At 30.6% G+C, this 26,577-nt stretch overlaps 1 protein-coding gene across 1 annotated transcript in view; it reads left to right on the top strand.

Moving 5' to 3' along the window:
* Positions 1-222: 222 nt before the first annotated feature.
* The window catches only part of LOC139511967 (homeobox protein Hox-D11a-like), a 45,285-nt gene continuing 18,930 nt past the window's right edge, over positions 223-26,577 (top strand). Inside the window, exons 1-2 of the mRNA XM_071299208.1 lie at positions 223-284; positions 2,185-3,014. Coding sequence (XP_071155309.1) covers positions 2,555-3,014 — 460 coding nt within the window. The 5' untranslated portion in view covers positions 223-284; positions 2,185-2,554. The remainder of the gene's footprint in view (positions 285-2,184; positions 3,015-26,577) is intronic.

Below are 26,577 nucleotides of genomic sequence, written 5' to 3' on the forward strand. Positions count from 1 at the left end.
TGTGTGATAAATAATTATTACTAAAAGCAAAAACATTCTATATTCCATAAAACAGACTGTAGAATTCATCTTCCTAATCTACATTGGTATGGCATTCATTGTATTTTCTTCATTTAAGTTGACAGTAATGGTCAAAGTTTGTTCCACAATTAGCATGAGATTTAATTCTGGATTTACATAAAAACAAAATTTCTCCTAAAATTAAAATATGAAAGTTATATCATATTCATTTACATTTTAGATAGGACAGATATGATTTGCTAAGTATATTCAGTTATAAAAAGGTACGTACTCTTTCGTTTGGTTTGAAAACATTGTTTTTATAAATTCATATTGAAACACTTTAAACCTTGGTTTTTGTCCAAATGGTCTTTTTCTGCTGTATGTAATTTTGCAATTGTATTAAAATATACTTCAACGATTTTGTTCAGTCACTTATTTTAATAAATGAATAAACCAAAACGTTATAAATTGCGTATGTTCGAAGTGCATTTCTGGATTTACAACCATTGAAAAGGCTCAAAGCAGTATATTTGAAAACCCAAAATAAATAAGAACCGAAACAGTGTTGATGTTCAGAATTGTATATGTGGTGTAACATATTAATTACATTTTAGTTAAATTTCGTTTTAAAAGCTAATTTGAAATATCGATGATTATTTCATGGAAATCTTTCATATTCTCTTTCGATTATTTTATAATCAACTGAAAATAGTTTAGATATTTGTTATTAAATAAATACATGAAGTGGCGTTGAATTAGTTAAGATGCGTAAGATGGTACGTTTAAATTTAATTTCTGAACAAAAGCTTGAATTATTGAATATCTAAACTTGATTTTTTTCAAGTCTCATAAGCAAAACGCTTTCAATCTTAATATTTTCTCAGTGTTTCAATATCTTCTTTTTGTATATATCTTATATGTACATAATATAATTGATGAACGTCATCATACTCAACAAAATTTAGTTATTAATGTTGAAGGTCCGTGTTATTACAAAGAAATTTTTGTATATATTTCTACTTTTTGAAAATGAAGTTTTTAATTAATTAATAAAAACACATCTGAATTGATTGTACTTATTTATACGATTTGGCTGCAAACAAGTGATGCAAATTTCGTTACAAAAAAAAGTGTGCAATACATAACTTGATAATAATTTAGAAAAATATATAAACAATAAACAATCGAAAAAGATAGTAACAACTTCTGACATTTCTTCTTGTTTTGATTTTAGAATTAATAATATATAGGATATATTCCTTATTGCTATTTAATGTTATGGTATTTTGTTTTATTTATTAATCGCTATTTATTTTATTTACAATTTTCCAAATGGTGACCTTTAACTACTGTTAGGTTTGCAAATTAATATGAAATATATGAAATATATACTAGTGGAATTATGCTTTATTGTGGTTTTTGATATTTCATATATCTTTTGAGTAGACGTGTACACTGTTTTTGTTTAAGTATTGGATATATGTCGGTTTTTTTATTCAGATTTTATTTCTTCATTTTGATTAAACATCATTTACAGTTTATATGGTAAATTTTATAGCAATTATTTTATTTATATTTGATCAATATTGTTCGAACTAATTTATTGGCTTTAAACAAGCCCAAATGAATAATGTGTCATCAATTTCGAATAAAAACTCCATGTTTTAGCTGTTAACGTCAGTTTTAATAATGGCTGTTAAAATCTAATTTTTATATTTCTTTTATAGAGATTGAACTTTTGATTAAATAAAATTAATCTTAAAAGTTCTGTGTTCCTAATTCTTCTAAGAATGTTTATAATAAATAATTCCTTTTCGACAAATTCATCATAATGTAAAAGAGTAAAGTTTTAAAGCACCTTTATTTTATTTTTTTAAATTAATTAATAAAATAAGTTGAAAAGAATTTAAAACAAAAAATGTTAAAGGTAAGGAATACACAGAATACATATAAAAATTATAAACGGATAGAATTTTATGTCAATGTTTTGTTATTATTATTTCTTTTAACGTTTACAGATATAAAAATAAGATTACCATTTGTCTCTTATCCAATGTAGGTGGTCCCAAGATCTGTATTAAACTTTATAATAATCAAATTAGTGATTTATGTTAGAAAAACAAAGAAATAGCAAATGAATGTTTGCTTTGTTTATAACATTTATCTATGTTTTATTTGTAGAAAATTTTATGCGCGAGCGAACGAAGGCAATCACTGTTCCGTAGCGACGATAACTGTCAGTTGACCTCGCGTGAGGTCATGTATGTCTTTATATCGTCCGCCTGTTGTTACAGCTAACCAATCAATATCTAGATAGCAAGCTATCGATGTGTAGTATTATTTTAATAGGCACTGTCGCAAAAACAGAACTGGATACTTAATAAGATAGAATACTTGTCAACGCCATAAACATCTCAACTGATGAAATAGTATACCGTAAGACATACCGAATAGTTACGTTGATGAAATTGTTTTGTGTATCTTATATTAGAACGAGTTATTAACTGAGAAATAAGTGAGTTTAAGAAAACAGCCAAAGAAACATTTCTGGATGGCGGCTATGAATCCGTATGCCTTTCGTGGGTGGCATATACCCTCGTATGCCGATGGTGCTAATTGTGATAGAAACTATCCTCACATGTATGGGACTTGGCCCCATTCGGGGTATTTCACACCCGGATCAGTGTATTCCTTGCCCTCGGACACAGCAAAGCAGCATGCAAATCCAGACTGGAAACTGTGTACCCCAGCGACATCTGAAGGTATGTCCCCAAGGGATAATAATTCATTAATGAAAAGCGGATATGAGAATTTACTATATAAAAGTTCAAATATTCGAGGGGACAATGACACCCCTAGGGACGATTCTCAAAGAAGCTGCTGTGCCATATCTTGCAGTTGTAGCAGTCATCAACGACTAAATGTATTAGATAATTCATGGAGGGGGCCCGATGCTTTAGACCTCAATAAAGCTACTTCAATGTCAGCTTACTCATCTTTCTGCCAAAGAGGTAAGACACCATGATTTATTCTCAGAACTCAAATAGTTATTCTATATTAAAAAATATTAGAATTTGTTTTTAATGGACCATTTTTAAACTTTGAAAATATAAACTCACTTCTCTTCATTACAAACAATCAAAGTTTTGTATAGACATTTTTTTTTAAATTCCATCTTCATCATAGTTCATCATGTTATGTATCAGTTAATGATTGACAGAGATCTATATACCTTCATTGTTTTGGTAGATCAGTACTCTTTCTTTTAAACTGTTATTTACAATGTTAAGTGCTTAGTATTCTCAATGTCATTACATAGTAATTTCCTATACATTGGTAATAAATCAAAATATATTAACAAATGTAGATTCAAACGTCATTTATGCTAACCACAAATTTTATAAACATTAATGACAAACCTTTAATGAGCCACAAATCGGTTTCAGTTCGCTCATATTTTTCATCTTTATTAATATATTATAACTCCTACATGTTATGATTATTGTTTTTCAAGCTAAAAAAAAAAAGATCAAATGCAGCAATTTTGAATCTTTACAATTTTTTTGGCATGTTAAATTTTATGTAAAATTGAAAGCAATTTAAAATAGATATATATTTGTAAATGATTGAACGGTTATGGAATAATGAAAAAATAATGTTGTGCATTTCCCATTTTTATTTGTATCGTTGTAATTTTTTTAACTAAAAAATATTAAACACTTTTAGATTTGAAATATTATGTATCATTAACTTGTTTGTGTTTTTTTGGAAAAAAATTCATAATACAGACAATTAAAAATTATCCAGTAAAAGTGCTAAAAGGAATGAAAAAGTATTAATTATCGCAGGATATGTTAGCAATGGGCCTTCCAGAAGAAAGAAAAAAATATTCAACACTGGACCATGAAACCAGTAAAAAAAATCAAATAGAAAGAAAGAGTCGAGTCCCTTTTGAGAAACATTTTTTTCTTCATCACTTTTTCGTTTTATCGTCCGAGTTCACGTCCTGGATAAGGGTGACAAATATTCCAAAACAATTAAATCGCTCGTATAAAAAACAAATTTTTGTTTGGCGTCAATATTTCTCTTAGAAATGTTTTCTCTTAATTTAACTATAACATTAATGAGTATATAGATACATTTCAATCACCATTTACACAAAATCCATTATCACATATACATTATACTTGTTCAACCCGGATAAACTTTTAAATGAAGAAGATATATAAATGTGTTGACGAAAGAAAATGAAGCGTACACAATATATAGTCAATTGGACAACGAGCTTTAATGTATGAAATATCATACCCAAATGATTCTATGATTGACTATATTGTAAATGTTTCTAATATATTTCAAATTTTCCCCATCGTAGGTTAAGGTAACTGAATGCATTTACAAAAATAAAAATATAACGCCCCAGCGATCACATGTGTTAGTTATGGGAAAATTGTTTTATTTGTGCGAGTTACTCTTAGATGGTGTCATACATTTTGGTTATATAGTCATTTATTTACTAATTATGTCGCGACAGAAATAATATCTATATAACTGCAAAAGTGTGGGTCGATTTTTAATAATTATTCACTAAAACTAGTATAATTTGCACATTAAAGAAATAAACATAATTTACGACAATGTTTATGAATGTAAATTGTCTATTTAAGCTACATTTCCCTGTTTTTCATCTTACAAATGTATTTCAGTCCATTTTAGATATAAAGAGATGTTCAGTATAGAGAGATTCATATTACTTTAAAAAAAATTTAAGTATTCATAAATTATTTTCTTCAAGTATAGAAATGTCGAATTATTATATAAATTATATTTTTTGGAATAAATATTATAGAGTCTTTTGTCGTCCTTGAGTATACGTTCTCATAAAGTAAATTAATGTCATCATATTGAATTGAAGAGATAAGTCTTACACACATTAAAAATATGTAACAGTGTCAAAATGTAAATTACTGCTATAAAGTAATCAAAACAAAATAAACTGCAGTACAAATTTGTCACTTTTTCTACAAAAACTTCACCTTTGCAATAAAGTTTGAAAAAGGTTAAACACCACCCAATTGCACATTTTTATGAACTTTCTTTTGAAAATTGGGTAATTGTTCTCAGTAATTTAATAAATTAAATCTAAAATATAACAAGAAGGGTAATATAAAATGTTTAAATATAAATAAATTAATTTGGAAACTTATAATTATAACTTTGATATCAGGTCAGATCCCGGACTCTGATTTTAGGTTGTCCTTAATAAGAAAAAGAAATGAACGATTTGCTTTATTACGATTGTTGTTCATAAATTTGTACATTCTACATAATTTATTTATAATATCGGTCATTGAATGAATAATTGCATTTAAGAGTATGTATGTGTCAATTTTATTTTCTAATATGATATTTTTATTGAGGTTTGCAATATGTGAAACCATAAATAATATTGCTTTACAACTGCGTGTTCTGAAGTTGTCTTGGTCGGGTTGTTGTCTCTTTGACATATTCCCTATTTTCATTCCCAATTGTTTTAGCATAATAGTTTGGGAAATATCTTCAATGTTCCGACTTGAGGTCATTGTACGTTATAAAACCATTCGAAATCCTTTGTATAAAAAGGCTATAGAATATCTTTATTTGGATCAACTGATTTCGCCACATCAACAATGCAAAATGCAAAACAACGTGTAAATAGATAGAGCAAATACCGTTTGCATATTCTCTTTTCTCCTTTTTTTATATTTCCGATACTTGATGCTCGTATATCTCATAAAAGAAAAATTAATAAACAAAAAATGTCGTTTGAATTAATGACGAAATCCACACTTAACATAGACACTAAAGTCGAACAATGGGTTATAGCACCAGATTCACATTTCAGTGTTTTAGATGAATACAAATTAAAATCTAATAATGAAATAAATAAACCACAACGAATAAAATAATGTAAAGTATGATGTTAAATCTAACATGTACCGAGTAGCCGAAGGATGTAAACAAAGGTGTAAAGACAATCAAATGTTTATTTGTTTTAAATGCATTTGCAGTCGAATAATTTCATTTGTGTTCAATCTTGATCTTTATAACCCAAACTTAAACAATCATATTGAAACATCATCATCTTGCAACTCAATAATCTAGTTCTGTTAACAACTAACTTCCTTTTTCAAAAATATCACCACCTTAAATAATCTAGTTCTTTTGGTCAGCTCATATTAAAACTAACTTCCCTTTTTAAAAATATTTTGTAAATCAAGTAGCAACAAGTTAATCTTAATTCTTAAAATTTATAGACTACAAACTACAGTGACTGTCACTGTATTATTATTTAGTCGGAGACAAAATGTTTTCTCGGGTCATACGATGAGTTAGGGACCACCCATGCATTCATCAGTTCATTATCATACACTATACATTTATTATTATTTTTTGTCATAGTAAATGGATTAGTGTTATGTATTAGGTTGTGTGCAGTGTTTTGGTTTGTGATGGCAAGGAAATTGTCAAAGATGAAACGAATTTGCTGTTTTATTAATCGTTATATGTGTCATATTTTAATAATATATTACCAGACACTATCGATGCTATCGCTTTAAGCTACTGGTTACTTTTTTCACATTTATAAATGTGTTTAGAAAGTGAGGTCGTTTGCATATTTCTTAAAACGATTTTGAAATGCTTAGGAAACTGCATATTTATATGTGAATTATATATTAACTGACCATAAGAATGTATATTTAATATTCGTGTGTATATGTTGCACTGTACAAACTGCACCAGGAAAGGTGTAATAATTTTAGATCTAAGTGCATGTGCACATTTAAAAACATTATAAAAACAGAACAGGCTTACATCCTCTTCATTTGAACTCTGGTGGATAGTTGTCTCATTGGCAATCATACCACATCTCCTTACTATACGCGTTATACTTTTTATTGCATCTGTCACTGATTTATATTAAAATGTTTTGGTGAATAAACGAGGCAAAAGGACAGACAGAAAGGTCAAAAGAAAATAAGGGCTCCGTAAAAAAGTAGGCCATCCGGAACAAAATACGAAGTTGATTTTTAACTCGCACCGGACAAATAATACAGACAAAATGAAAACATGTCATGATAAGTTAATTTTAAGGAATAATTTAGATAACTTACATACGCTTATTAACCAGACATCAGCTTAGAAACTGAAGTCTAAGAAATGTCCTGGTACTTTTTGAATTACGGATTGACGTCACACAGACGACAGGACGTTTTAGTGTTAAGCATTTTATGTTTGTGACATTTAGCACAAAAATACAAATAAGCCGACAAAACTTATTGAGGAAAATAAATACCAAGCTGAAAATCTTAACTCGCCTGCCCAGATCAAGTTGTTCTTCTATGCAGTCGCACAGGATACGTTGCGTTATAGCACCACAAACACTTCAATTTAACGATGAAGATTTTGCAATATTCAAATTTATAAAAGGAAAAGTTTGTTACGTACCACTACTTCTTATTATTTTAAATAGATATAATTATATCAGACAAACTAAGAATGTTGGGCCTGAATTTTGTGTAAGTGAGAAATTACGATGACGCATATTGGTTCCTCCCATCTAAAACAATGGTTACAATTCGTGTCTCAAGTTTTATGACACAAAGAACATTTAAGATAACACCTTTAGTGTGTGTCTGTATATTTGTTTGTTTGTTTGTTGTTAATAGACCCTGTGATTCCCACTATGTAATTCCAACTATTCTTCAAATTATAAAAAAAAATAGGACACTGTATTAAAACACAGGTTTTATAGTATATATTAGATTGTTCGTCTGTTTACTAGAAAGAAGTCTGCAACATACCAATAGAACAAAATAATATGAACTCATAATTATGTGTAAAACATAAATATTAGAAGATCATAATAATTGGAATATGAAAATTTCATGATTCCATTAGTATCTAGTTATTATATCAATTTTTTTATTATTTAAATTGATCCTTAATGTAAATCGATGAGTTGCGAATGACAACATTATAAAATAATATTAAACGTACAGCATCTGTCTTTACAAGTGTTTTCCTTTTAATCTATGTAACAGTTGTTCTAAACAAAAAAACAACGGTATTCATGATAGTACTGCACTTTTTCAAGGTAATTTCGTAGTCTAGAACGGCAATGAAATACAAAGGCGATGGAATAAGTAGAGATTTGAAACCTCTTTGTACATATTGGTTTATATGAGATGCTATCACTTTTTTTTCTTCGCGTAAAATTACAATTTAACCTTTATTAGTATAAACAAATATCTTTATCAGAAACCTATTCATTTGATGTTTGCAATTGATTTTATAATATTTTTCCATGTTTGTTGTTTTTAATTGACCTCTTTCGCTTTGTTCTATGTGTGCATCTTTCTAGCCCTTGTACAAGATGTACTATTAAAACTAATTGATATAAAATTCGAGTTTCCCTAGATAAGATATTATTATTGAAAACATGTCAATATATGTATAGTAATGTATAATACGATATTCGTTGTATTGGTTATTTTTGTCTTATTAGGGAGCTACCATTTGATTTTTATTGGGGGGCTAGGTTGAAATTTGAAAAAAAATAGGTAGGACAGGAGTTTTGAGTAAAAAAAAAAGGCAGGATGAGACATTTGCAAAAAAAAAGAGTCAGGATGACAATTTATGTAAAAAAAAGTCAGGATAAACTAACAAAAAAAGCAGGACCGAATAGAGTGAAAAATAAAAAGGCAGGACAGAGATTACAACTAAAAAAAATGCAGGACAAAATTTTTCATCCTAGCCCCCCATAAAAATCAAATGGTAGCTCCCTTATGTTTACCTGAGGGTGTGGAATGTTTTTTGGTTTTTTTTACAAAATAGAGAAATGGACAAACAATTAATACAGTAATAAAGGCACCCCTCCCCCTTTCCCCTCTCATGCACACCCTCTAACAACTACATTGACCAAATTTAAAAAACTCGAATTGTCCCGCACATATATTATATTACTACGAGAAACGCTAGCGGAAAGAGGTCGCTGAACCTATTGCTGATTTCTTATTCAACTGATGCGTTTTCAAGCTAAGATGTTTGACACACAAATATTGAATAAAATAATAAAAACAAAAGTAAAACTGATAAAGGTTTTGTCATCAAGGAAATTTCACTACAGCTAAATCAAATAAAGTCGTAATACTACAAGTAAATCTCATTAATGAGTTGTAAACTATATCAATTATAAGCAAATAACAATTAAAACTAAATAATATAGAACTAATCTGTCCGAACCAGTTAATATTGAAACACATCATAACATATGGATATCTGTCTACAGCCCTGTGGTCAGTTTTATGGTCAATTGATCTGATAAATTATCACAAAATAAAAATGTTCAAAAGATCTCGACCTTTGATAGGGCCCACCTGGAAAATAAAATCACTTAGATATGCAGACAGTTAGAAAGTTGTGGCTTTCTTATCCATCTCAAAGTGACCATAATTCAGCTTCAATTTTTTTCTCTCGGTTCATTCAAGGCTTTAATACGATTTAAAATATAATTTAAATATCACATTTAGTTGTATATTTCTTTAATAACTGTTAATGAGCGCAAACATATGTCAATATAAGAGTCAAGTAGCAGATATGTTTACAAAGAGTATGTATTTAAGTTCTAGTTACAAATTTATGTATAAATATATAACTTCATACTGGTATATAGTCAGATCTTAACTCAGAGGTGGCCATTTTTGTTCCTACTCAATATTTCTAATGTTAACAATGCATAAAACCTTAAGAAAGCGGAATCAATTGTCAAGTTAGATTACTAGACATAATCTTATATTTGTTTCAGTCAACTTTTTCACAAGTATCGATTCAAGGTTGTCTGTAGTATTCAAGCTTTCCATATATAATTTACTTTTAACGTTTAATACGGTATAAGTGCTATTTCGATTGACCTCTACAAAATTTTAATTCCTATATTTGTTGCTTTTTATCCAGCGACCAATATCATAAAGTCGAGCATATAAAGAGCGACTGACATGATCGGTATATTAGCATGATCAAGTTTTAAAGAGAATGTATGGCATTTGGGCTCAAACTTTTCAGCCAGATATTCAGAAAGAACTCTGGGTTAAAAAATACAATACAAAACCAATGATCGTATTGAAGATCAAAATATTTTCCTTGTACTTCTATCTACACTTTCTCGAGGTATAACTGAACGAGATGTCATTGCCAATAATCAACAGATGGTCAACATGAAGTAGAGATGGAGCATACATTTTGTATGCACGTACACCAATACTTCGGTATGATAACTATCTCTGTCATTTGGTTTCGCAATGGATGGTAATGGAAGATTGAATTTCTAAAACATAACTGTACCACCGTGGATCGAACCCCAACAATAATTAAACTCGACAAAGCCATAAAGTTACAGTTTTCAGATTAAATATAAATGCATACCATCGCAAAATATTGGTCCGTTACAACCGAGTTGACTATATCAAAATGTCCAGTACACAAGTTCCCAGCAAAAGTACCATGCAAAAACAGCAAAATTTTATAACTCAGTTTTCTCTTCCATTTTTAAAGCCAGTTCACACAAAAAAATCATTCGCTTTATTATATATCTGACAAAAGAATAATTTGTGTTAGTATCATATTTGTTGTAATTCATGACTGTTTCGTTCATATGATTTATTTATTTCTTCTGAATGCGGAAAATTTTAACATTTTTTATATCTGATAAAGGAATTACTCATATTTTTTTTTTTAAACTTAAATGGATTTTGAATAAAAACTAAACCATTGATTACAAATTTATGATCAAAATATTATAACATTTTAATTGTTATGCTTGGCTTTAAATTTCGGAAATCCGTATTAGTTTGTCCTCAAATCAACACCTAATGATTTTCGGCAGATATTAAACCTATTTGACTTTTTAAATGACGTTTAGTCTATCGCCCACCGTTGGTGGCAACAACAATCATATAAATGATAAAAGATACAAAGACTTTGACAGAATCATTTACGGAAAAAACATGATAACATCTTGAAATTTACATCCGTCAAAAGAAAATGTTAAGATGAAATAAATGACATGAAAATCATTTATATATTTGTTGCATATAAATTGAATCATGATTCATATAAAAAGGAAGGGTATGTAAGAATACGGGAAAAAGTACACGATTATTTACGGAAATAAAGGAACGGTAAAAGTGCAGCTCGCTTCAATCATAGCCAACACACTCTGTTTAGAATATTTTAAAATATTTTATAACTGCCATATAGTCAATTGAATGAAGGATTTTCCGTCGTGCTTTAATAGAAGTTTCTGGTATGGACAGGGCTCGATTCAGACTGGGTTTTTAAGGGCCAGTGGTCATCAGCCAAGTCATGGTCTTTTATATACTAAGCAGTGGCGGATCCAGCCATTTTAAAAAGGGGGGTTTCCAACACAGAGTAAAGCGGGGTTCCAACTATATGCTCCCATTCAAATGCATTGATCGGCCAAAAAAAGGGGGGTTCCAGCCCCCGGAAACCCCCCCCCCCCCCCCCCCCCCCCTGGATCCGCCACTTCTAAGACTATTCGAGTTGGTATTTTTTTATCCACTTAACATAGTTCTATATCAAGGTGTTATACCCTTGAAACAAAAGTTTATTGTCGCATTAAATAAAGTGAAAAACTTCCGTTTTGCATTAAATCTAACATTATCTATATTGGTTTATTACAAACTATCAATATAACATGTCCTTTATCCTATTTCTTACTCACAATCTACCTTTCATTTAGTAGCCAACTTTACGATAAAAATCTTCTTAAATGGAAGCTTTACTTTGAAGATTTCATTTTGAGTCATATTAGAGTTCATCGTTATTATAATAAGTATCAAATATGTAAAAATACAATTTTTTGAAAGTGGGTGGTTCCGCTCTCTCTGTCGTTTGGAAAAGCGTTTGATTTCAAATGGGTTTTGAGTCTGTTTGGTTTTGTGTGGGGTAACCCAAAACCCCTAAATGTATCCTTAATGGATATACTTTCATTGTCTTATTTTACTTCCAATAGAACTTGATGTTACTTCTAGAGGACTATAAAAGTTCTTCTGTTATAACAAGTAGTAAGGGATAGCTTTATAGTGTATGCGATCGCTAGATATTGAATTGATTTTTAAAAGGGAGTATAACTTTTTTGAAAACACACATCTCACGTCAATCTGGCAAATGCAAGTACCAAATCATCGTCACAGCTTTCACTCGTCGGTCGTTTGGAATGTCGCTACTATATAAAGCTGCAATGTTTGGATGTTTTGATATTGTAAGCTCTTAGACGTTTTAATTGTAATCAAATTATCGTCTTCTATTAGAACAATAATGATAATTTCAAATGAAATACGTTTTCAAATTGTTTAGAGCTTCTAATGAACAGAAAACGTAAGAATATATTTGAACCTACCTCCTGCCAAAACGAATTGGCAACTAGGCAAATAACAACATCTGATGCTTATAAATTGCCAATAGTAATTTTAATAACACCAAAAAATATTCCATTAAATTCCTTAAATAGTACAGTTAAAATCCTATACAATAAGACAATAATAATAAAAGCATAAGCGATTGTTGATTGCATGTATATGTTGCATTATCGGCTAACATTCTTAATTGAATGGTTGCGTTTTAAATAGAGTAGCATGTGAGGTAATTGTTCACTTGATCTCAGACTCTGATATGCATATCATATAGTGAACCATTACTGAATATTTGACACACAAGTCATTTGCAATTCACCGAGTTTGAATATACTATTGAAAGTTCAACATTCGATGATAGGCAAGTTCTCTCTCTAGCAAGATATGGGTATCTAGGCACCTTTGTTGTTATATCTGTCGGAGCCAAACAAATAAAGGCCATAGGACCCTTGATTTGACTCATTTAGGGTTGCGTGTCCCCTATGAAAATTAAACCAGAAAAGCGATTCAGACTCTTAAGTCTTCAATTGTGTTGTGCACTTCTTCGCGTAGAATATCTATTGATCAATTATAGCCATTAGAACTTCGCCAAGTCTTACCTTGGAAATATGTGGCTATTTCTTTCAATTATATTAATTAAATAGAGAACTTTCAAGGTATTTTTCCTAGATCTATTTTGTTATTCTTTCGAATGTGGAACCTGTTTTTTGTTGAAGTCTGTACATTGCTTTCTTTTATACTATGGTTGCTGTGTGTCAACGTATACCCACATGTCATTTACTCTTATTTCATCGGTTTTTTGGTGAAATGTTCCAAAAGTTAAAATCAGCTCTTGTTTGTAGTACAAGAATGAGCTTATAATAAATTCTCAGCGTTTCATCCATCCAAATTATGTGGTAATCTTTAAATCAGTGGGTTAGACTAATTTTATAGTCTGGTAGTTTAACGTTATGGAGATACTAGTTTGACTTCATATAGTATACCTTTAGGTGAGATGATGTTTTAATTTCACACTTGTTTGTTGAACCATGTATTGACTAAATCATTGTCGTAAATCTTTGTCGTAAATCATAGTAAAAATGGAGGTAGATACTTTTTAGACATAATTTTTCTTAAAAAATCCAGCGGTGCCCCTTTAAAGAAAAGATTTTACCAGTGATAATCCTACGCAATAGTACAATAATGGGTACAAAATGAAATGTATTTTTGTTAATTTCTATAAATGAATCATATCCGTATTTGTGAGAAAAACAAGTCCTACCTTTATAATTATCATGTGTTTTTAATTTACATATATAGTTGTTTGAGGTATGATTACTACAATATCAAACAATTATATGTTTCAAGGCAAACGTAGAAACTAGTTTGAGAAAAGGGAGTGAAGGCATAACTTACATATATAAGTAAATTATTGAATATAAATAGCATTACATGATACAGTAGATCAATAATTATTAAACGTTTTACAATGTGTAGGTATATATAGTCTCTCTCAAGAGTAACAAAACACATTTTAAAGAATGGGGCCATATACTGCTCCAAAGTTTAACAAGACGATATCATGATTTGGTATGGGAACATTTGTGCCACAGATCATGCAACATCCCACATGATTTTTTTTCCCCACTGATTTCTTTTTCATAAGCAAATCGACAGGATCTGCATACCCTTCCAGACAACCTGAGTTTATCTCTAAATATTGGTGTGGTTGGTGTTGTTCAGTCTTTTGTTTCATATGTAAATGTTTTTGAGTTGTTATTTGTCTCTTGTGAAAGTTCGTTTTCTCACGCTATGTTGATAGTTTGTATTCTGTATTGTTTATATTAATCGATGTTCATCATGGACAGTTCTTACAGAAGTATTCCATGAGTCTACTTTATAATTTTAAACTTCCAATTAGGGAGATCTTTCCAATGAGACAACCCTGAGAGACAACCATCCACCACAGTAAAAAGGAAGTGCATATAAGCAACTGTAGGCCTTCAAAAAAGATCTATACCCATACCATAGTATTTAAAGCAAACATCTAAGGGATATTGTAATAGTTCTGATCTAATTGAAATATCAGAAAAAAGGGTAGTAAAGTTTGAAGCCAGTAAGTCATTGGTCATCATTTGACACAATTCGATTTTATTTCCTATATTTGTTACAAGATAAAAATGCTTGTGTGGCGAAAAAATAACAAAAAAAGCAGTACAGCTGTCAGGGCAGACGACACTTTTCTTTGATCTCGTGACGACTATCAGCAGACGACATATTTCTCCAACATACACCTACATCGATACGATGGGAAAACAATAGCTCTCTAATCAGGGTCAATCAGTACATTATGTCCATCGGGATAGATGGACATGATATTTTATTGCTTTATATCAATGATACTTTTTTTTAGAAAGATAAATCACAGATTAAAGATGGTCATCAAGCTGAAACTAAAACAATATTTATTTACTTGGTTACGGTGTGTAAGCACGATTACAACAAAATAATAGCTGGTAATGTCATTAATAAAGAAAACATCTCCTTTGATCGATTGCATTGCATTTCGTAGAAATGCACGCAAAGTGGGACCAAGTCGTACTAATTAATTTAGAAAGGGTCTATGTACCGAAGTTTTGTTCTACAAAGAACCATAGATGTTTCAAGACGTGTCCTTTATTTAAGTCGGCATACTCATTATAATCAACATAATTTTTTTGTTTAAACATTGTTTAAAAAAAACTATTGCTGCTGTATACGACTTTCTTTAATGTGAGTAATACCATCAGCCAGACCATCTAGAGAAGATCGAAATTTGTAAAGAGAAGATCGAAGTTTATATTGATTGAAAATTCCTACTAAAAAGTGTTGCAAAGATTTAATATTTGATAAAGCATAAATCCCAGACCACCGGCGACGGGAGATAGAAGCTCTACCAACTATGCAGAACACTCTTTTGTTAGCTTTTGCCTCTAGGGCTTGTATGTGAAAACTTGATCATAAGGGATAGGGCCTACTGCTTTATCAGAGGAAAAATATGATTAAGCTTTTAAGTGTGGAAAATTTGTGTTTTTATAAAATGTCGTAAACAAGTTTTTTTAATAATTTTAATGGATTTTTAACATTTTTATTTCAAATTTAAGAGGTTGATTTGAAAGTCAGACATACTAAACGAAATCACATATCCGTCAATATATAAATAGTAATACCGAAATGAAATTTTAAATAGCCATAAATATAATACAAGCTTCAATTGTGATAGTAAAGAATACGGAGATTGGTTGATACTTATCTACTTTCATGTGCATATTTTTAATGCAAATCAGCAAAGGCGTTCAAGGCTACTGGTATAAAATAGCCCTCATATTGATTAGGCAAACCAATCTCGCTTGTAAATAAACTAAATATTTAATTGAATACCTTGATGTCAAATATCATCATTTGCAACTTGGGAATTTCAAATTATGTTATTATTTTAACATCTTTGCAAATATGTTACAATTGTAAAGTTATATATTTTCATTTTTTCATTTTTTAAGTTAATTTGCGGGTGCGAAAAAGGGGGTGGGGGGTATAATTCATTTCCATTGTTTCTCTCGAATTGATAATCCGCTATATTTCATTTAAATAAACCACTCATGTTATTGCCCTTATTCAACTAACATGCGTATTCATTAATGTGTGTGTCATATATATCGTTGACCTTTTTCGTGTTTTGTTTTAAGGTAGTTCAGTAGTCAAAAAGTTCGAATTATTTCTTTCATCTATGGTATCGTTTTCCACGCTCTACTCGTTACACAAAATGTAAAATATATCTAGTTAAAACTTCTTGAATACAAATAGTGTTTGAATATTGTTATTAAACTGACCAGACTTTGTATTTCTTAGTCTTTGCGATTAATCAGATTAGTCCGACTCATTTTTGCATTTTTGTGTAAAACTTGTTGTGCAAATCAAAACCATATAACTTATTAGAATAATGTCAGAAACAGTAAAAATGGGTAATTTCAGGTTTTAAGACCTCTATGATAATACGAATTTAACCTTAAGAGTTTTATATGACGAAAGAAGTTTTAAAAAATCGACATAAAACATGTCTGAGACAAATAGTATAATGACAAATATATAATTAATATACATAACTGAAAACAAATATACCTCATATACGCCTTGGATTTGTTAATAGTAGCTAGATTCTTTCCCATGAAACAATAAAAATGGCTTTAGAGAAAATATATAAATTCCTCATCTATCTTGAATAATTTGTTCGAACGTATTCAGGCTCGTTCACTTCTAATTATTGTAAACCAACTATGATAGCTACCCACGGAAGTATTCAATATATTTGATAGTATAAAATGAAATTAGTTAAAAAAAAATAATATTTGATACTTAAAGATAAAACATGAATTTGTCGCCAGTCCGTAAATTACTTTTGTTACAAATACTAAGAATTATCATTTATTTTTCTATTCGCTATTAAAATCACATAATCAATATATATCTGTCTACTTCATCGAAGAAGCAGTAAATGAAAACGAATCGTTTGATTGGTCATGCTGTCGAAGTGGTGAATGATAAGAGATGGGGTGATTGGTTCCTAATTGTCAAAAAGTTTTTAATTTCACAAGATTATTTACTGATAAATTTGCGATATAAAATACTTAAATAACATCTGCAAGAAAGAAAACTGATTTTCAAATCAAAGGTTTGAATGGATAAACACCTGCCATGCAGCTTAAAAATACCAAAATAGAGTGATGACCTGTAAAACTTTATATGTGTAATTTGATTTTTATTTGTTTTTCTTTTTTTTCTTGGACTTGGGTAAAACATATTGTGAGTACAAAAGTCCCAGCTTGGATTGACAAGGAAGCAACCAATTGTTATAGTTTTTGCACACACAGAAACTTAGATACGTTTCCCTTTTTCTACGTTTTAAACTTTTTTCAATTGACATATCAAAATTAATAATTGAACCATTGTTTTACTCCCCCAACTTAATTTGATTAAATGTCAACTCTCGCCCATAGGTTATTTTTCTTGTCAGATCGAATGATCTAACGTAATAAACAAAAACGTATTTTGTTTGAAAGAAAGACATATCCTGTCATTGCAATTTGGTATATACGCCTATACGGTGCTTTGAATATATAAACGTTTTGACTTGTCTTTACTGTTTGTCTTTGTTTCCAATTTTTTTCTTCTTTCAGGTTTGACCCTTATATTTTGTTTTTATAATGATGTATTTGGATTTTATTTTATTTTTTTCGGCTTTAATCTTGGCTAGCAAGCCTACATGAATCACCAAAAAAACATTTAATTCTCGTTTATTTAAAGATACTTTGGAGTTTGAGAAATATTTAAATATTTTGGATGACAGGCAGATATCTTGATTTCTTAAATTTCGAACTTCGAACATGAGATTTCCAATAGAAACTGGAAGATGGCAAAATATAGGAAGAGAAAACAGAAAGTGTGTATATTGTGTAATTCATTTCCCATTGATGATGAATACCATTACATTTTTAATTGTTCAGCTTTTGATAACTGTAGAAAACAACACTTGTATTTCACTATAGAAATGGACCAAACACGTTGAAGTTTTATGACTTAATGAATTCCAAAAAATGTACAGAACTGAACGAACTATGTAAACTTATTAAGGAGATCAATAACAAATTGAACTTTTCTGGGTGAACAATTGTGAATGCCTCTATCTACTTTCGTACATTATTTATTTATGCAATTGTATTGCAATTTGTATAATTATCTCTATCACATTGTAATTTAGTTTGTGAGAATAAAGATATATATGTCTCGTACTCGTGAATAAAAGTTTGAATGCCAGTTTTGTTTGTCCACCATAGCAAGGAATCTTTAAAGCCAATCGTCGCTGTATGCTTCTAAAATGTCAAATGTGAAGTTGAACATTTTTGTAAATAGCAGTGAAATAAAAACTTTGACATTTGTGGATTACCTAAATTGTATCACAGAAAAAAGAAATGTACAAGTATTTGATTCACAAAGTAATTATACAACTATTTTCAAGTTTACATGCAACATTTTGGAAGCAAACTTAACAAACAATTGAGATAGTCAATTTTGTAACATGTCATATTTCAACGCTTTGATTAGCCTAACTGTATTTTGGAATATCAAAGATTTCCTTCCGCCAAGTCGACTTGTGTCAAACGGTAGTTTAATCACCCAAAAAAGTCATATACAACATTTTGCAAGCCCAGCGACGCAATTTGTAATTGTTTGGGCATGAAAAATCATCAACACAACTTGACATATTGTTTAGCGTCACACAACTTGCTTCTGTTTTGTTTTCCTATTCCTTGGTCGTCATTCAATATTTTCTTTATTTTTAATTGTCGAACCCAACGTCCTTCACACGCTTTTAAAATGATTCCTGTAAATAAACTTGTAAATCAAATCGGACGCTATAAATAATTCCGGAGGCGGCCTTGATGAGTAAATGATTAATTTATGATGATTTATTTGCATCCATTACCAATATGTTAATAACCGCATATATTGCACCGTTTGACCCTTTTACTATAACTCTTGTCATTTTCTAAATTCTAAATAATTCAAGGTTTATTGACTAAAACACAGAATCGATGACGATTTTTTTAGATTCCGAATGATAAGAGTCTGATTAGCATTGAATTGAATGATTTTGATAACTTCATTTTAGAGAGGTAAATTAGTTCAGATCAACAGATACTTCTGAAAAAAGGGCATATTTGTAAACAGCCGAGTTTGACCTAAGCAAATGCCATGTGTCAATGTCCTATACAAATTTGAGATGTGGTCTTTCTTAAAAAGGCCGTGTACCTTGCAGTTATTGATGGATGTCTTTTTACATAAATTGTTTTAGCCAAGCAAACAAACAAATTAAATATCTTACAAACAAATATGGTAAACCACAACAACATGTTTGCAGTACGATTTTCTGTATAAATTCTACGTTAAAAAGCTTATTAATAAATTTGGAGTAAATTAAGGCTTGGTTTTGGCCCAAGAAAATAAAATGCTTGATAACTTTTTCAAATTGGCACATAATGTTTAGAATGCATAGGGTCAAGAAATATAAATGATAAACATTAAGATTCTTATGTGATGATGTCACGATTATGTCATAATATGTACTGTTTTCACAAAAACGATGAAAACTACAGAATTTATGCAGTTTTCTATCTTTATTTCCATTGTGAAAACATCGTGCGCATCCAAGAAACAACAAATAATTTAACAGAAGCTTTGTTATAACTATTGACAAAATCTCACCAAATATAAAGTTGTTTCTTGGGTGCGCACACACTTTTTCAAACTATAATATACTTAAAAATTTGATGAAAAACCAGGAAAATCACGAAATTTTACAAAATATGCAAATTAAGTCATGATTTGTTGCCATGGTAACTTGTTCAAATGTCCAAAATTGTTTTGTTTTTCTGAATACCTTTTACCTTAGATACTTTTCAGTAATTTGAAAATATGTATGATAACTTTTAAATTTGCAGTAATTTTTGGGCCAAATAAGGGCCTTATTGTCCCTACTCCTTTGAATACATCTGTTTGAATACGGGTTTTTAAAAAAGGTTTTATATACAATAGTCCTGCTTGTCGATATCGTACGACAGTGAAAAATAACCAAACATCCTAAAACAAATTTTTGTATTGCATAGTTGCTCGAAGTATAAGATCGCGTCTTATTAGAATGTGTAAGGCAGAGGCGGATTTAGGGGGGCAGGGGGCCCGGGCCCCCCTTTTTGGGAAAAAAATTGGTTGCTTATATAGGGAATCAATGAAGCTGACTGGAGCGGGCCCCCTCTTAGGTCAGTCAGTGGGCCCCCACTTATGAAAATTTCTGGATCCGCCACTGTAAGTCGCAAATGTTTCTGATGATACAAAGTTTTGAGACAGGTTATACTTTTAAAATGGTTGGTATAGTTGAACACTTTGTATTAGTTAAATTATTCTGAAATCGGCTATTGAAAATAGATTAATACCTTTAATTTCTGTGGATACGACATTACAAAATTATTGGGTAGAGAAATTATTGTAATGTTTAAATAGGTATAATTGGGTAACAAATGATACTTTAATAAAGTCTGTGATTCTGGATGTTTTAATCGACATTATATTAACCCCCGCAAAGATCTCATTTGTAAATTGTGACTTCTGTAAGCTGTAAGAGAACAATATATGATTGCTTGACTGATTGATAGATTGATTATGGGGTAAACGCGACCACTTTTAGCACACTTGCCTACAAGTTGACAGTCAATTCTAATTGGTGAAGACGGAGTGCCTGTCGTAGGAAAACCTTCGGCTGGAAAACTGTTTATCATAGTCAGTTAATATCCGAGTCGATAGCACCTTGCCGCAAATAGGATTCTTAACAAACTTAAATTATGAAAAGCTATTGATTACTATAGACGAGATACTTAGACCAAACTTCAATGTATGCCACAAGATACCATACAAACGAGCTACTTAGACCAAACGGCAACTGATGCCACAAGATACTTTAAACTTCACCACGAGCTATTTAGACCAAACGGCAACTGATGCCACAAGATTCTATAAACTTCACCAAGAGCTATTTAGGCCAAACGGCAACTGATGTCATATGATACTATAAACCATGTGCTAATCCATGTGATCTAAATAACATAGATTAATCTATTTGAGTTGAATTTTAAAATTGAGCCGGAATGGATATAGGGAATTTGTTAAAGAGACAACAACACAACCAAAGAGCAGAAACATTAGGGATCACTATATCAAGAACACGACATTAAACAGTGATACCAAAGGATGGTTGATGTACCTTCTTGAATACTTTTCTCACCTGCACGTGTAATGAAAATAACAACTAATATATCTATTTTTGAATTGAAAAACAAATAGTATTAAATTTCATAGATGTTCAATTTGCTAGGCGCTATCTACATTAAATGCAAAACTTGTTTAAACTATCGTATTAGGTACACGCAGTTACATGTACATTATGGTAATGTGTAAATGTGCATTTATTGAAATTCACTGATTGATATCTAGATAAACGGAATAGAAACACACCCGTTCCTGATACGGATATAACCTCCTACCCAATATGCATTGCTTGTTTTATTAATAATCATAGATGTTATGTTATTTAATGAATGTTTTATAAACTATGTCCATATAGATTCTGATCTCGCCTTCAAATTCATTGAACGTGCTTAATATTAATATAGAATTATATGAACTTCCTATCAGATACCATCTTAATTTGTAGATCGCAAAATTGCTTGTTTAACAGGTAAATAAATTCTTGGTTTTCCAGATGTTCTGTAGACTGAAAAAAATGTTCTAGACGTCAACATCTATGAACGGTTTTCCACAGTTCATGGTATGTGTTCTACAGTTCATGGAACACAATTCCAGATCGACTTCCTTTCAAGGACAGTTGCACTACATTCTCTTATACTCATACAATATACGAAATCTTCAACATTTTGCGCAGGAGGGGTTCACTTTGCTAAACCTTTTTCTTTTACACATATCCAATACGAAGATGTTTGTTGTTTAGATGTTTCGTAAGTGGGTATATTGAATAATGTGTTTAACACCGTAGAAAATGCAGTAAGCACAATGTACGTTTTTGGAATCAAAAGCAGCATAAATAAGAAAGCACACCTTTTATGGCTGACTATGCGGTATTGGCTTTGCTCATTGTTGAAGGCCGTACGGTGACCTATAGTTGTTAATTTCTGTGCCGTTTGGTCTTATGTGGAGAGTTGTCTCATTTGCAAGTATACTACATCTTCTTTTTTATACAAACTGTTTCCCACCCCTATATCTAAAAATATTAAAAATACATAGTATATAAAAAGGAGACGAGTGTTCCTTATATTTTCTTTGAACAGTCGCTTATGTAATCCGAAACAATATATAGCTGACATGTTGTTTTGATTGCATTACTTACATTCATTTCCATATAGTGGTAGTAAATCTCTCCACGTGTCTCTCTCAATACCATATATCAATTACATGACGGAAATTTTTTTGACTAAAAGGCAATTTGATTCTATGTGAAAACAATGATTAAAAAAAATCTAAAAATAATGCAGGAAATATTACCTTTTATGTTACCATATTTTGACATGGGTTTTTATGTATTCAGTGGAAACCTCGATGATTTCCTAAGGCATTTTACGTATTTAGAAGGTAGTTGATACTTTTTGAATATTAAAATGTTGGCTGACTTTCAGGTAAACTCGATTCCGAAAAATGTTTGTTCATATTTTAATTTAAAGAGTGGTTTCTTTTCTTGTGCAATTTTAATGTCTTGGAATTACTGAATTATTTTTGTAATTAGACTTTTCCGTTTGAGTGAACTAATATGTTATTTTTGTGCAACAGATTTAAAATTCATGGATTAATCATGTTAATATCAATTTCATGAAGTAGTTTATACAATATTTTATCGACTTAATTTCAAAATTGATGAAATTTCAAACGGTTTGAAAAAATATAGTAAATTAATCTGTTTGTTTAAAAGAGGAAGTACATTTCAAGTCACCAGAGTGTAGAAAGATATATAATATTTGGTTTTTGCATTAAGTCATAAATAATCCACACGAGAGAAGTTTGTCTCTAAAAGTGATTTAGTGCCGCCATACTGCAAATAACACAACGGAGGCCTCCTTTGATTTTGTTCATAAAAATATACTTAGAAATATAAAAAGTGTGAATTAGTCTTTCAAAGTGTCGCTGGTTTCAAAGTAGACTTGATTGTTATAGACTTTGATCTGTTAATTTTATGTCTATTTTACAATAAACCGTACTAATAAACGCGACCGGGTAATATTCTGAGGCTATTTGAATTGTTTATTTTTATTTTGTGAATGTTTTGTTACATTTCACGATTGATTTCATTTTTCTTTAAGATGTTTATTTCATACATATTACCAAAACAAATATCCTTTTCCTTAGTGGCGCCTGTAAATGACCGGAAAAGAAAGAGAAAAATAAATTCTCTAAGGTTGTTTGATAGTTAAAAGTAATAAAAAATGAAATAAAATAAAGTTAAGGTTTAATTTTCTCACCTCTCAGTATAGTTTAAAGTTGGTTTGTGGGTGGTAACAGAGGTCATTCCTCATTGACAGGTAAAATACAGTGCTTATGAAAGTTTACTACCGTTGAGGTGTTATTGTGGTCAGAGGTTAAAGTCATTTGTCGAAAATAAATGTTTAAACTATTATATCAATTTTCATACGGAGTCCTAATTTGGAAAGCGACGGAAATCTTGTTTTTTTTCAAACAAAAGGAGATATATAGACAACAAAAAAATACAGTTATTTCAGCTATAATACTTTTATATATCATTTTACATGCTACCGTCATTTATTATTTGTTTTAAAAAATCTGGTTTGGTCAATTTTGTGTTTGGTTGTAACTTTTAAATTGATGGATACATGTTTACGGTTGAATTTAAAAGTTTCATGAACACACAATGCAAGTATAATGAATCACTGTTTTAATTAAAGGTTGCAGATTATTTATAATTTGATTTCATTATATTAGAATCTTTGAATGTTGCTGCTGGTGGCTATTTTCATTTAGCCCAGTAAATAATACTTAGCAACTGTAGGATTTTTTTCGCATACATGTCTTAGTTTTTAACTTCTTTAGCCAAATTTGACCTCAGATGGTTTGGCTATTTTCGAAGATCCCATTAAGTCGTATATAAGAAACTCTTGACAACACATCCCTGATTATTGTTAGCGTCCCTGCTGGAGTAAATTTTAAAAAAGCAAAAGCAACATTTTTTTAAAGTGTCTCGTTTGAATTGTTTTACTTTGTCATTTGATGGCCTTTTATAGCTGACTATATGCGGTATGGGCTTTGCTCATTGTTGAAGGCCGTACGGTGACCTATAGTTGTTAATTTCTGTGTCATTTTGGTATCTTGTGGAGAGTTGTCTCATTGGCAATCATACCACATTTTCTTTTTTTATATCATGTATTTGCTATATGGTTCCTGTTCCAACCTGGTAGCTATTTCAATATAAAGCCGCCCCTCTTATATGCTGGTCCATGTCTTTCGAAATAAAGCCGATAAAATTCAGTAAATTATACACATTTATACAAAGAGACAGACATTTAACGTGTCACCTATTACTTGACTTTTTCAAGATAATCTAAACAAGAGGGCGGAATTTTAAAGTAATTGTAGTGTACATTCATAAACGTTTAAATATGGTGTTAAATTTTTTTGAATGGAGTGCGAGAAGTGATTTATTAATACTTCAACTCGCATGAATAGTGATGATAATGTAATGTATAGTCTGGTTATATATATTTGTACTGGAGGTATTTTAGATTTTTTATGCATTTGACGTAAGGCTAACACGACTTACAAAATTTCTATACATGTGTAATCAAATTTCATGTTGTTACAAAAGATGTCTGATATGATATGACACGTCGATATACCTTCTCTAGATCGAATATTTATTTGCAATGATAAGGCCGATAGAAACACAAGAAATATAAGTGTTCATTTAGAAATGTCGACTTTTGCTGGTTTTAAAGGTTTTAAAGAACACGAGTTGCCCGACGAGTGACGTTTGCATGCATAATGCCATCATCAGATAGTTTATCCAATCAACGTGACATATAAGAGCTTACTAGTCTGAATAAAACGCTAGAAATGTAAGCTTTCTTTCAATTAACCAATTGCCCGCTATATATTTAAAGACAACTGATTTAGCTTACGTAAACGTTCAACATTTAGTTTACTTTAAAGTCACGTAATATCGCTATTTAATGCTTTTCCCACTGTGTATACATTTCTTCACACTATGACGGTAACTTAAACATATGTACGTCAACTTATACTTTTCAAATATATTTGAAAATTGCATGATCCATACTAGCATAGATTAAAAGCAAAAAAAAATGTATAATGATATTCTTTTTAAAAGTGTTTGAGAAAGAACGTTCATTCCGTATATTTTCCGCTAGAAATGGTGTCAATGTACCTTTTTTTAACGAAATTAATACAAAGTGGGATCACTGATGTCAAGTTCGTGTTTTGAACATTGACACACGCATGCAGTTTATACAATATTTGTTTATTTGTCTCTTTCAAAGTCTGTGAACATATCTATGAACACTACACACACACACCGAATACATTTACAGTTGTTGTTCATTGGAACTACCCATAAGTTTAAAAGCCAAATAATGTTACATTGGTGTAACATATAGGTTGTGAGTTGTTGGGTAGATTTATTGGACAAATCTTCATTCGATTGTCAATGGAAAACAGACTGCTAGTTTGTCTACAGTATATTTTGTTATGATATTTATTTATAAACGATTAAACTGAGAATGTCCAGACGCCTGCCGTGACCCTTTTACCACTTGCTTCATCAGTTACGTGCATATCCGAAAGTCAGTAGTGTTATTCAGTGGTTGTTGTTTGTTGCTCTATATATCATATTTGTTTTTCGTTTATTGTTTTGAACTGAATCAGGCCATTACTTTTCTCGTTTGAATTCTTTTTTACATTGGTTTTTTTCAGGTCCTTTTAAAGCTTACTATATGCGATACGAATTTTTCTCATTGTGCTTACATCATTTGATCCTTTGTGGAGAGTTGTCTCATTGGCAACCTTACCACATCTTTTTATTGTTACCAAATACACATAATTCTTACGCTTTTGACAAAGAAATCTTTGAGCGAATAAGGAGTCGAATGGCGGTTGGTACCTACATGGCGGTAGACGTTTACGTTGACTTTCCCTCTGGTATCGTTCGTCCCTCTTTTACCCTGTCGACGCACCTGTTCCGACTGTTGGAGTGCAGGTCATACAGTCATATTTTTCTCTCTCTCGTTATTTTATTGAGTTTTTAATATAAAAAAGAAGATGTGGTATGATTGCCAATGAGACAACTATCCACAAAAGACCAAAATGACACAGACATTAACAACTATAGGTCACCGTACGGCCTTTAACAATGAGCAAAGCCCATACCGCATAGTAAGCTATAAAAGGCCCCGATAAGACAATGTGAAACAATTCAAACGAGAAAACTAACGGCCTTATTTAT

This window comes from Mytilus edulis, chromosome 2, assembly GCF_963676685.1.
Source record: "Mytilus edulis chromosome 2, xbMytEdul2.2, whole genome shotgun sequence".
In the NCBI taxonomy this organism is placed as follows: domain Eukaryota; kingdom Metazoa; phylum Mollusca; class Bivalvia; order Mytilida; family Mytilidae; genus Mytilus; species Mytilus edulis.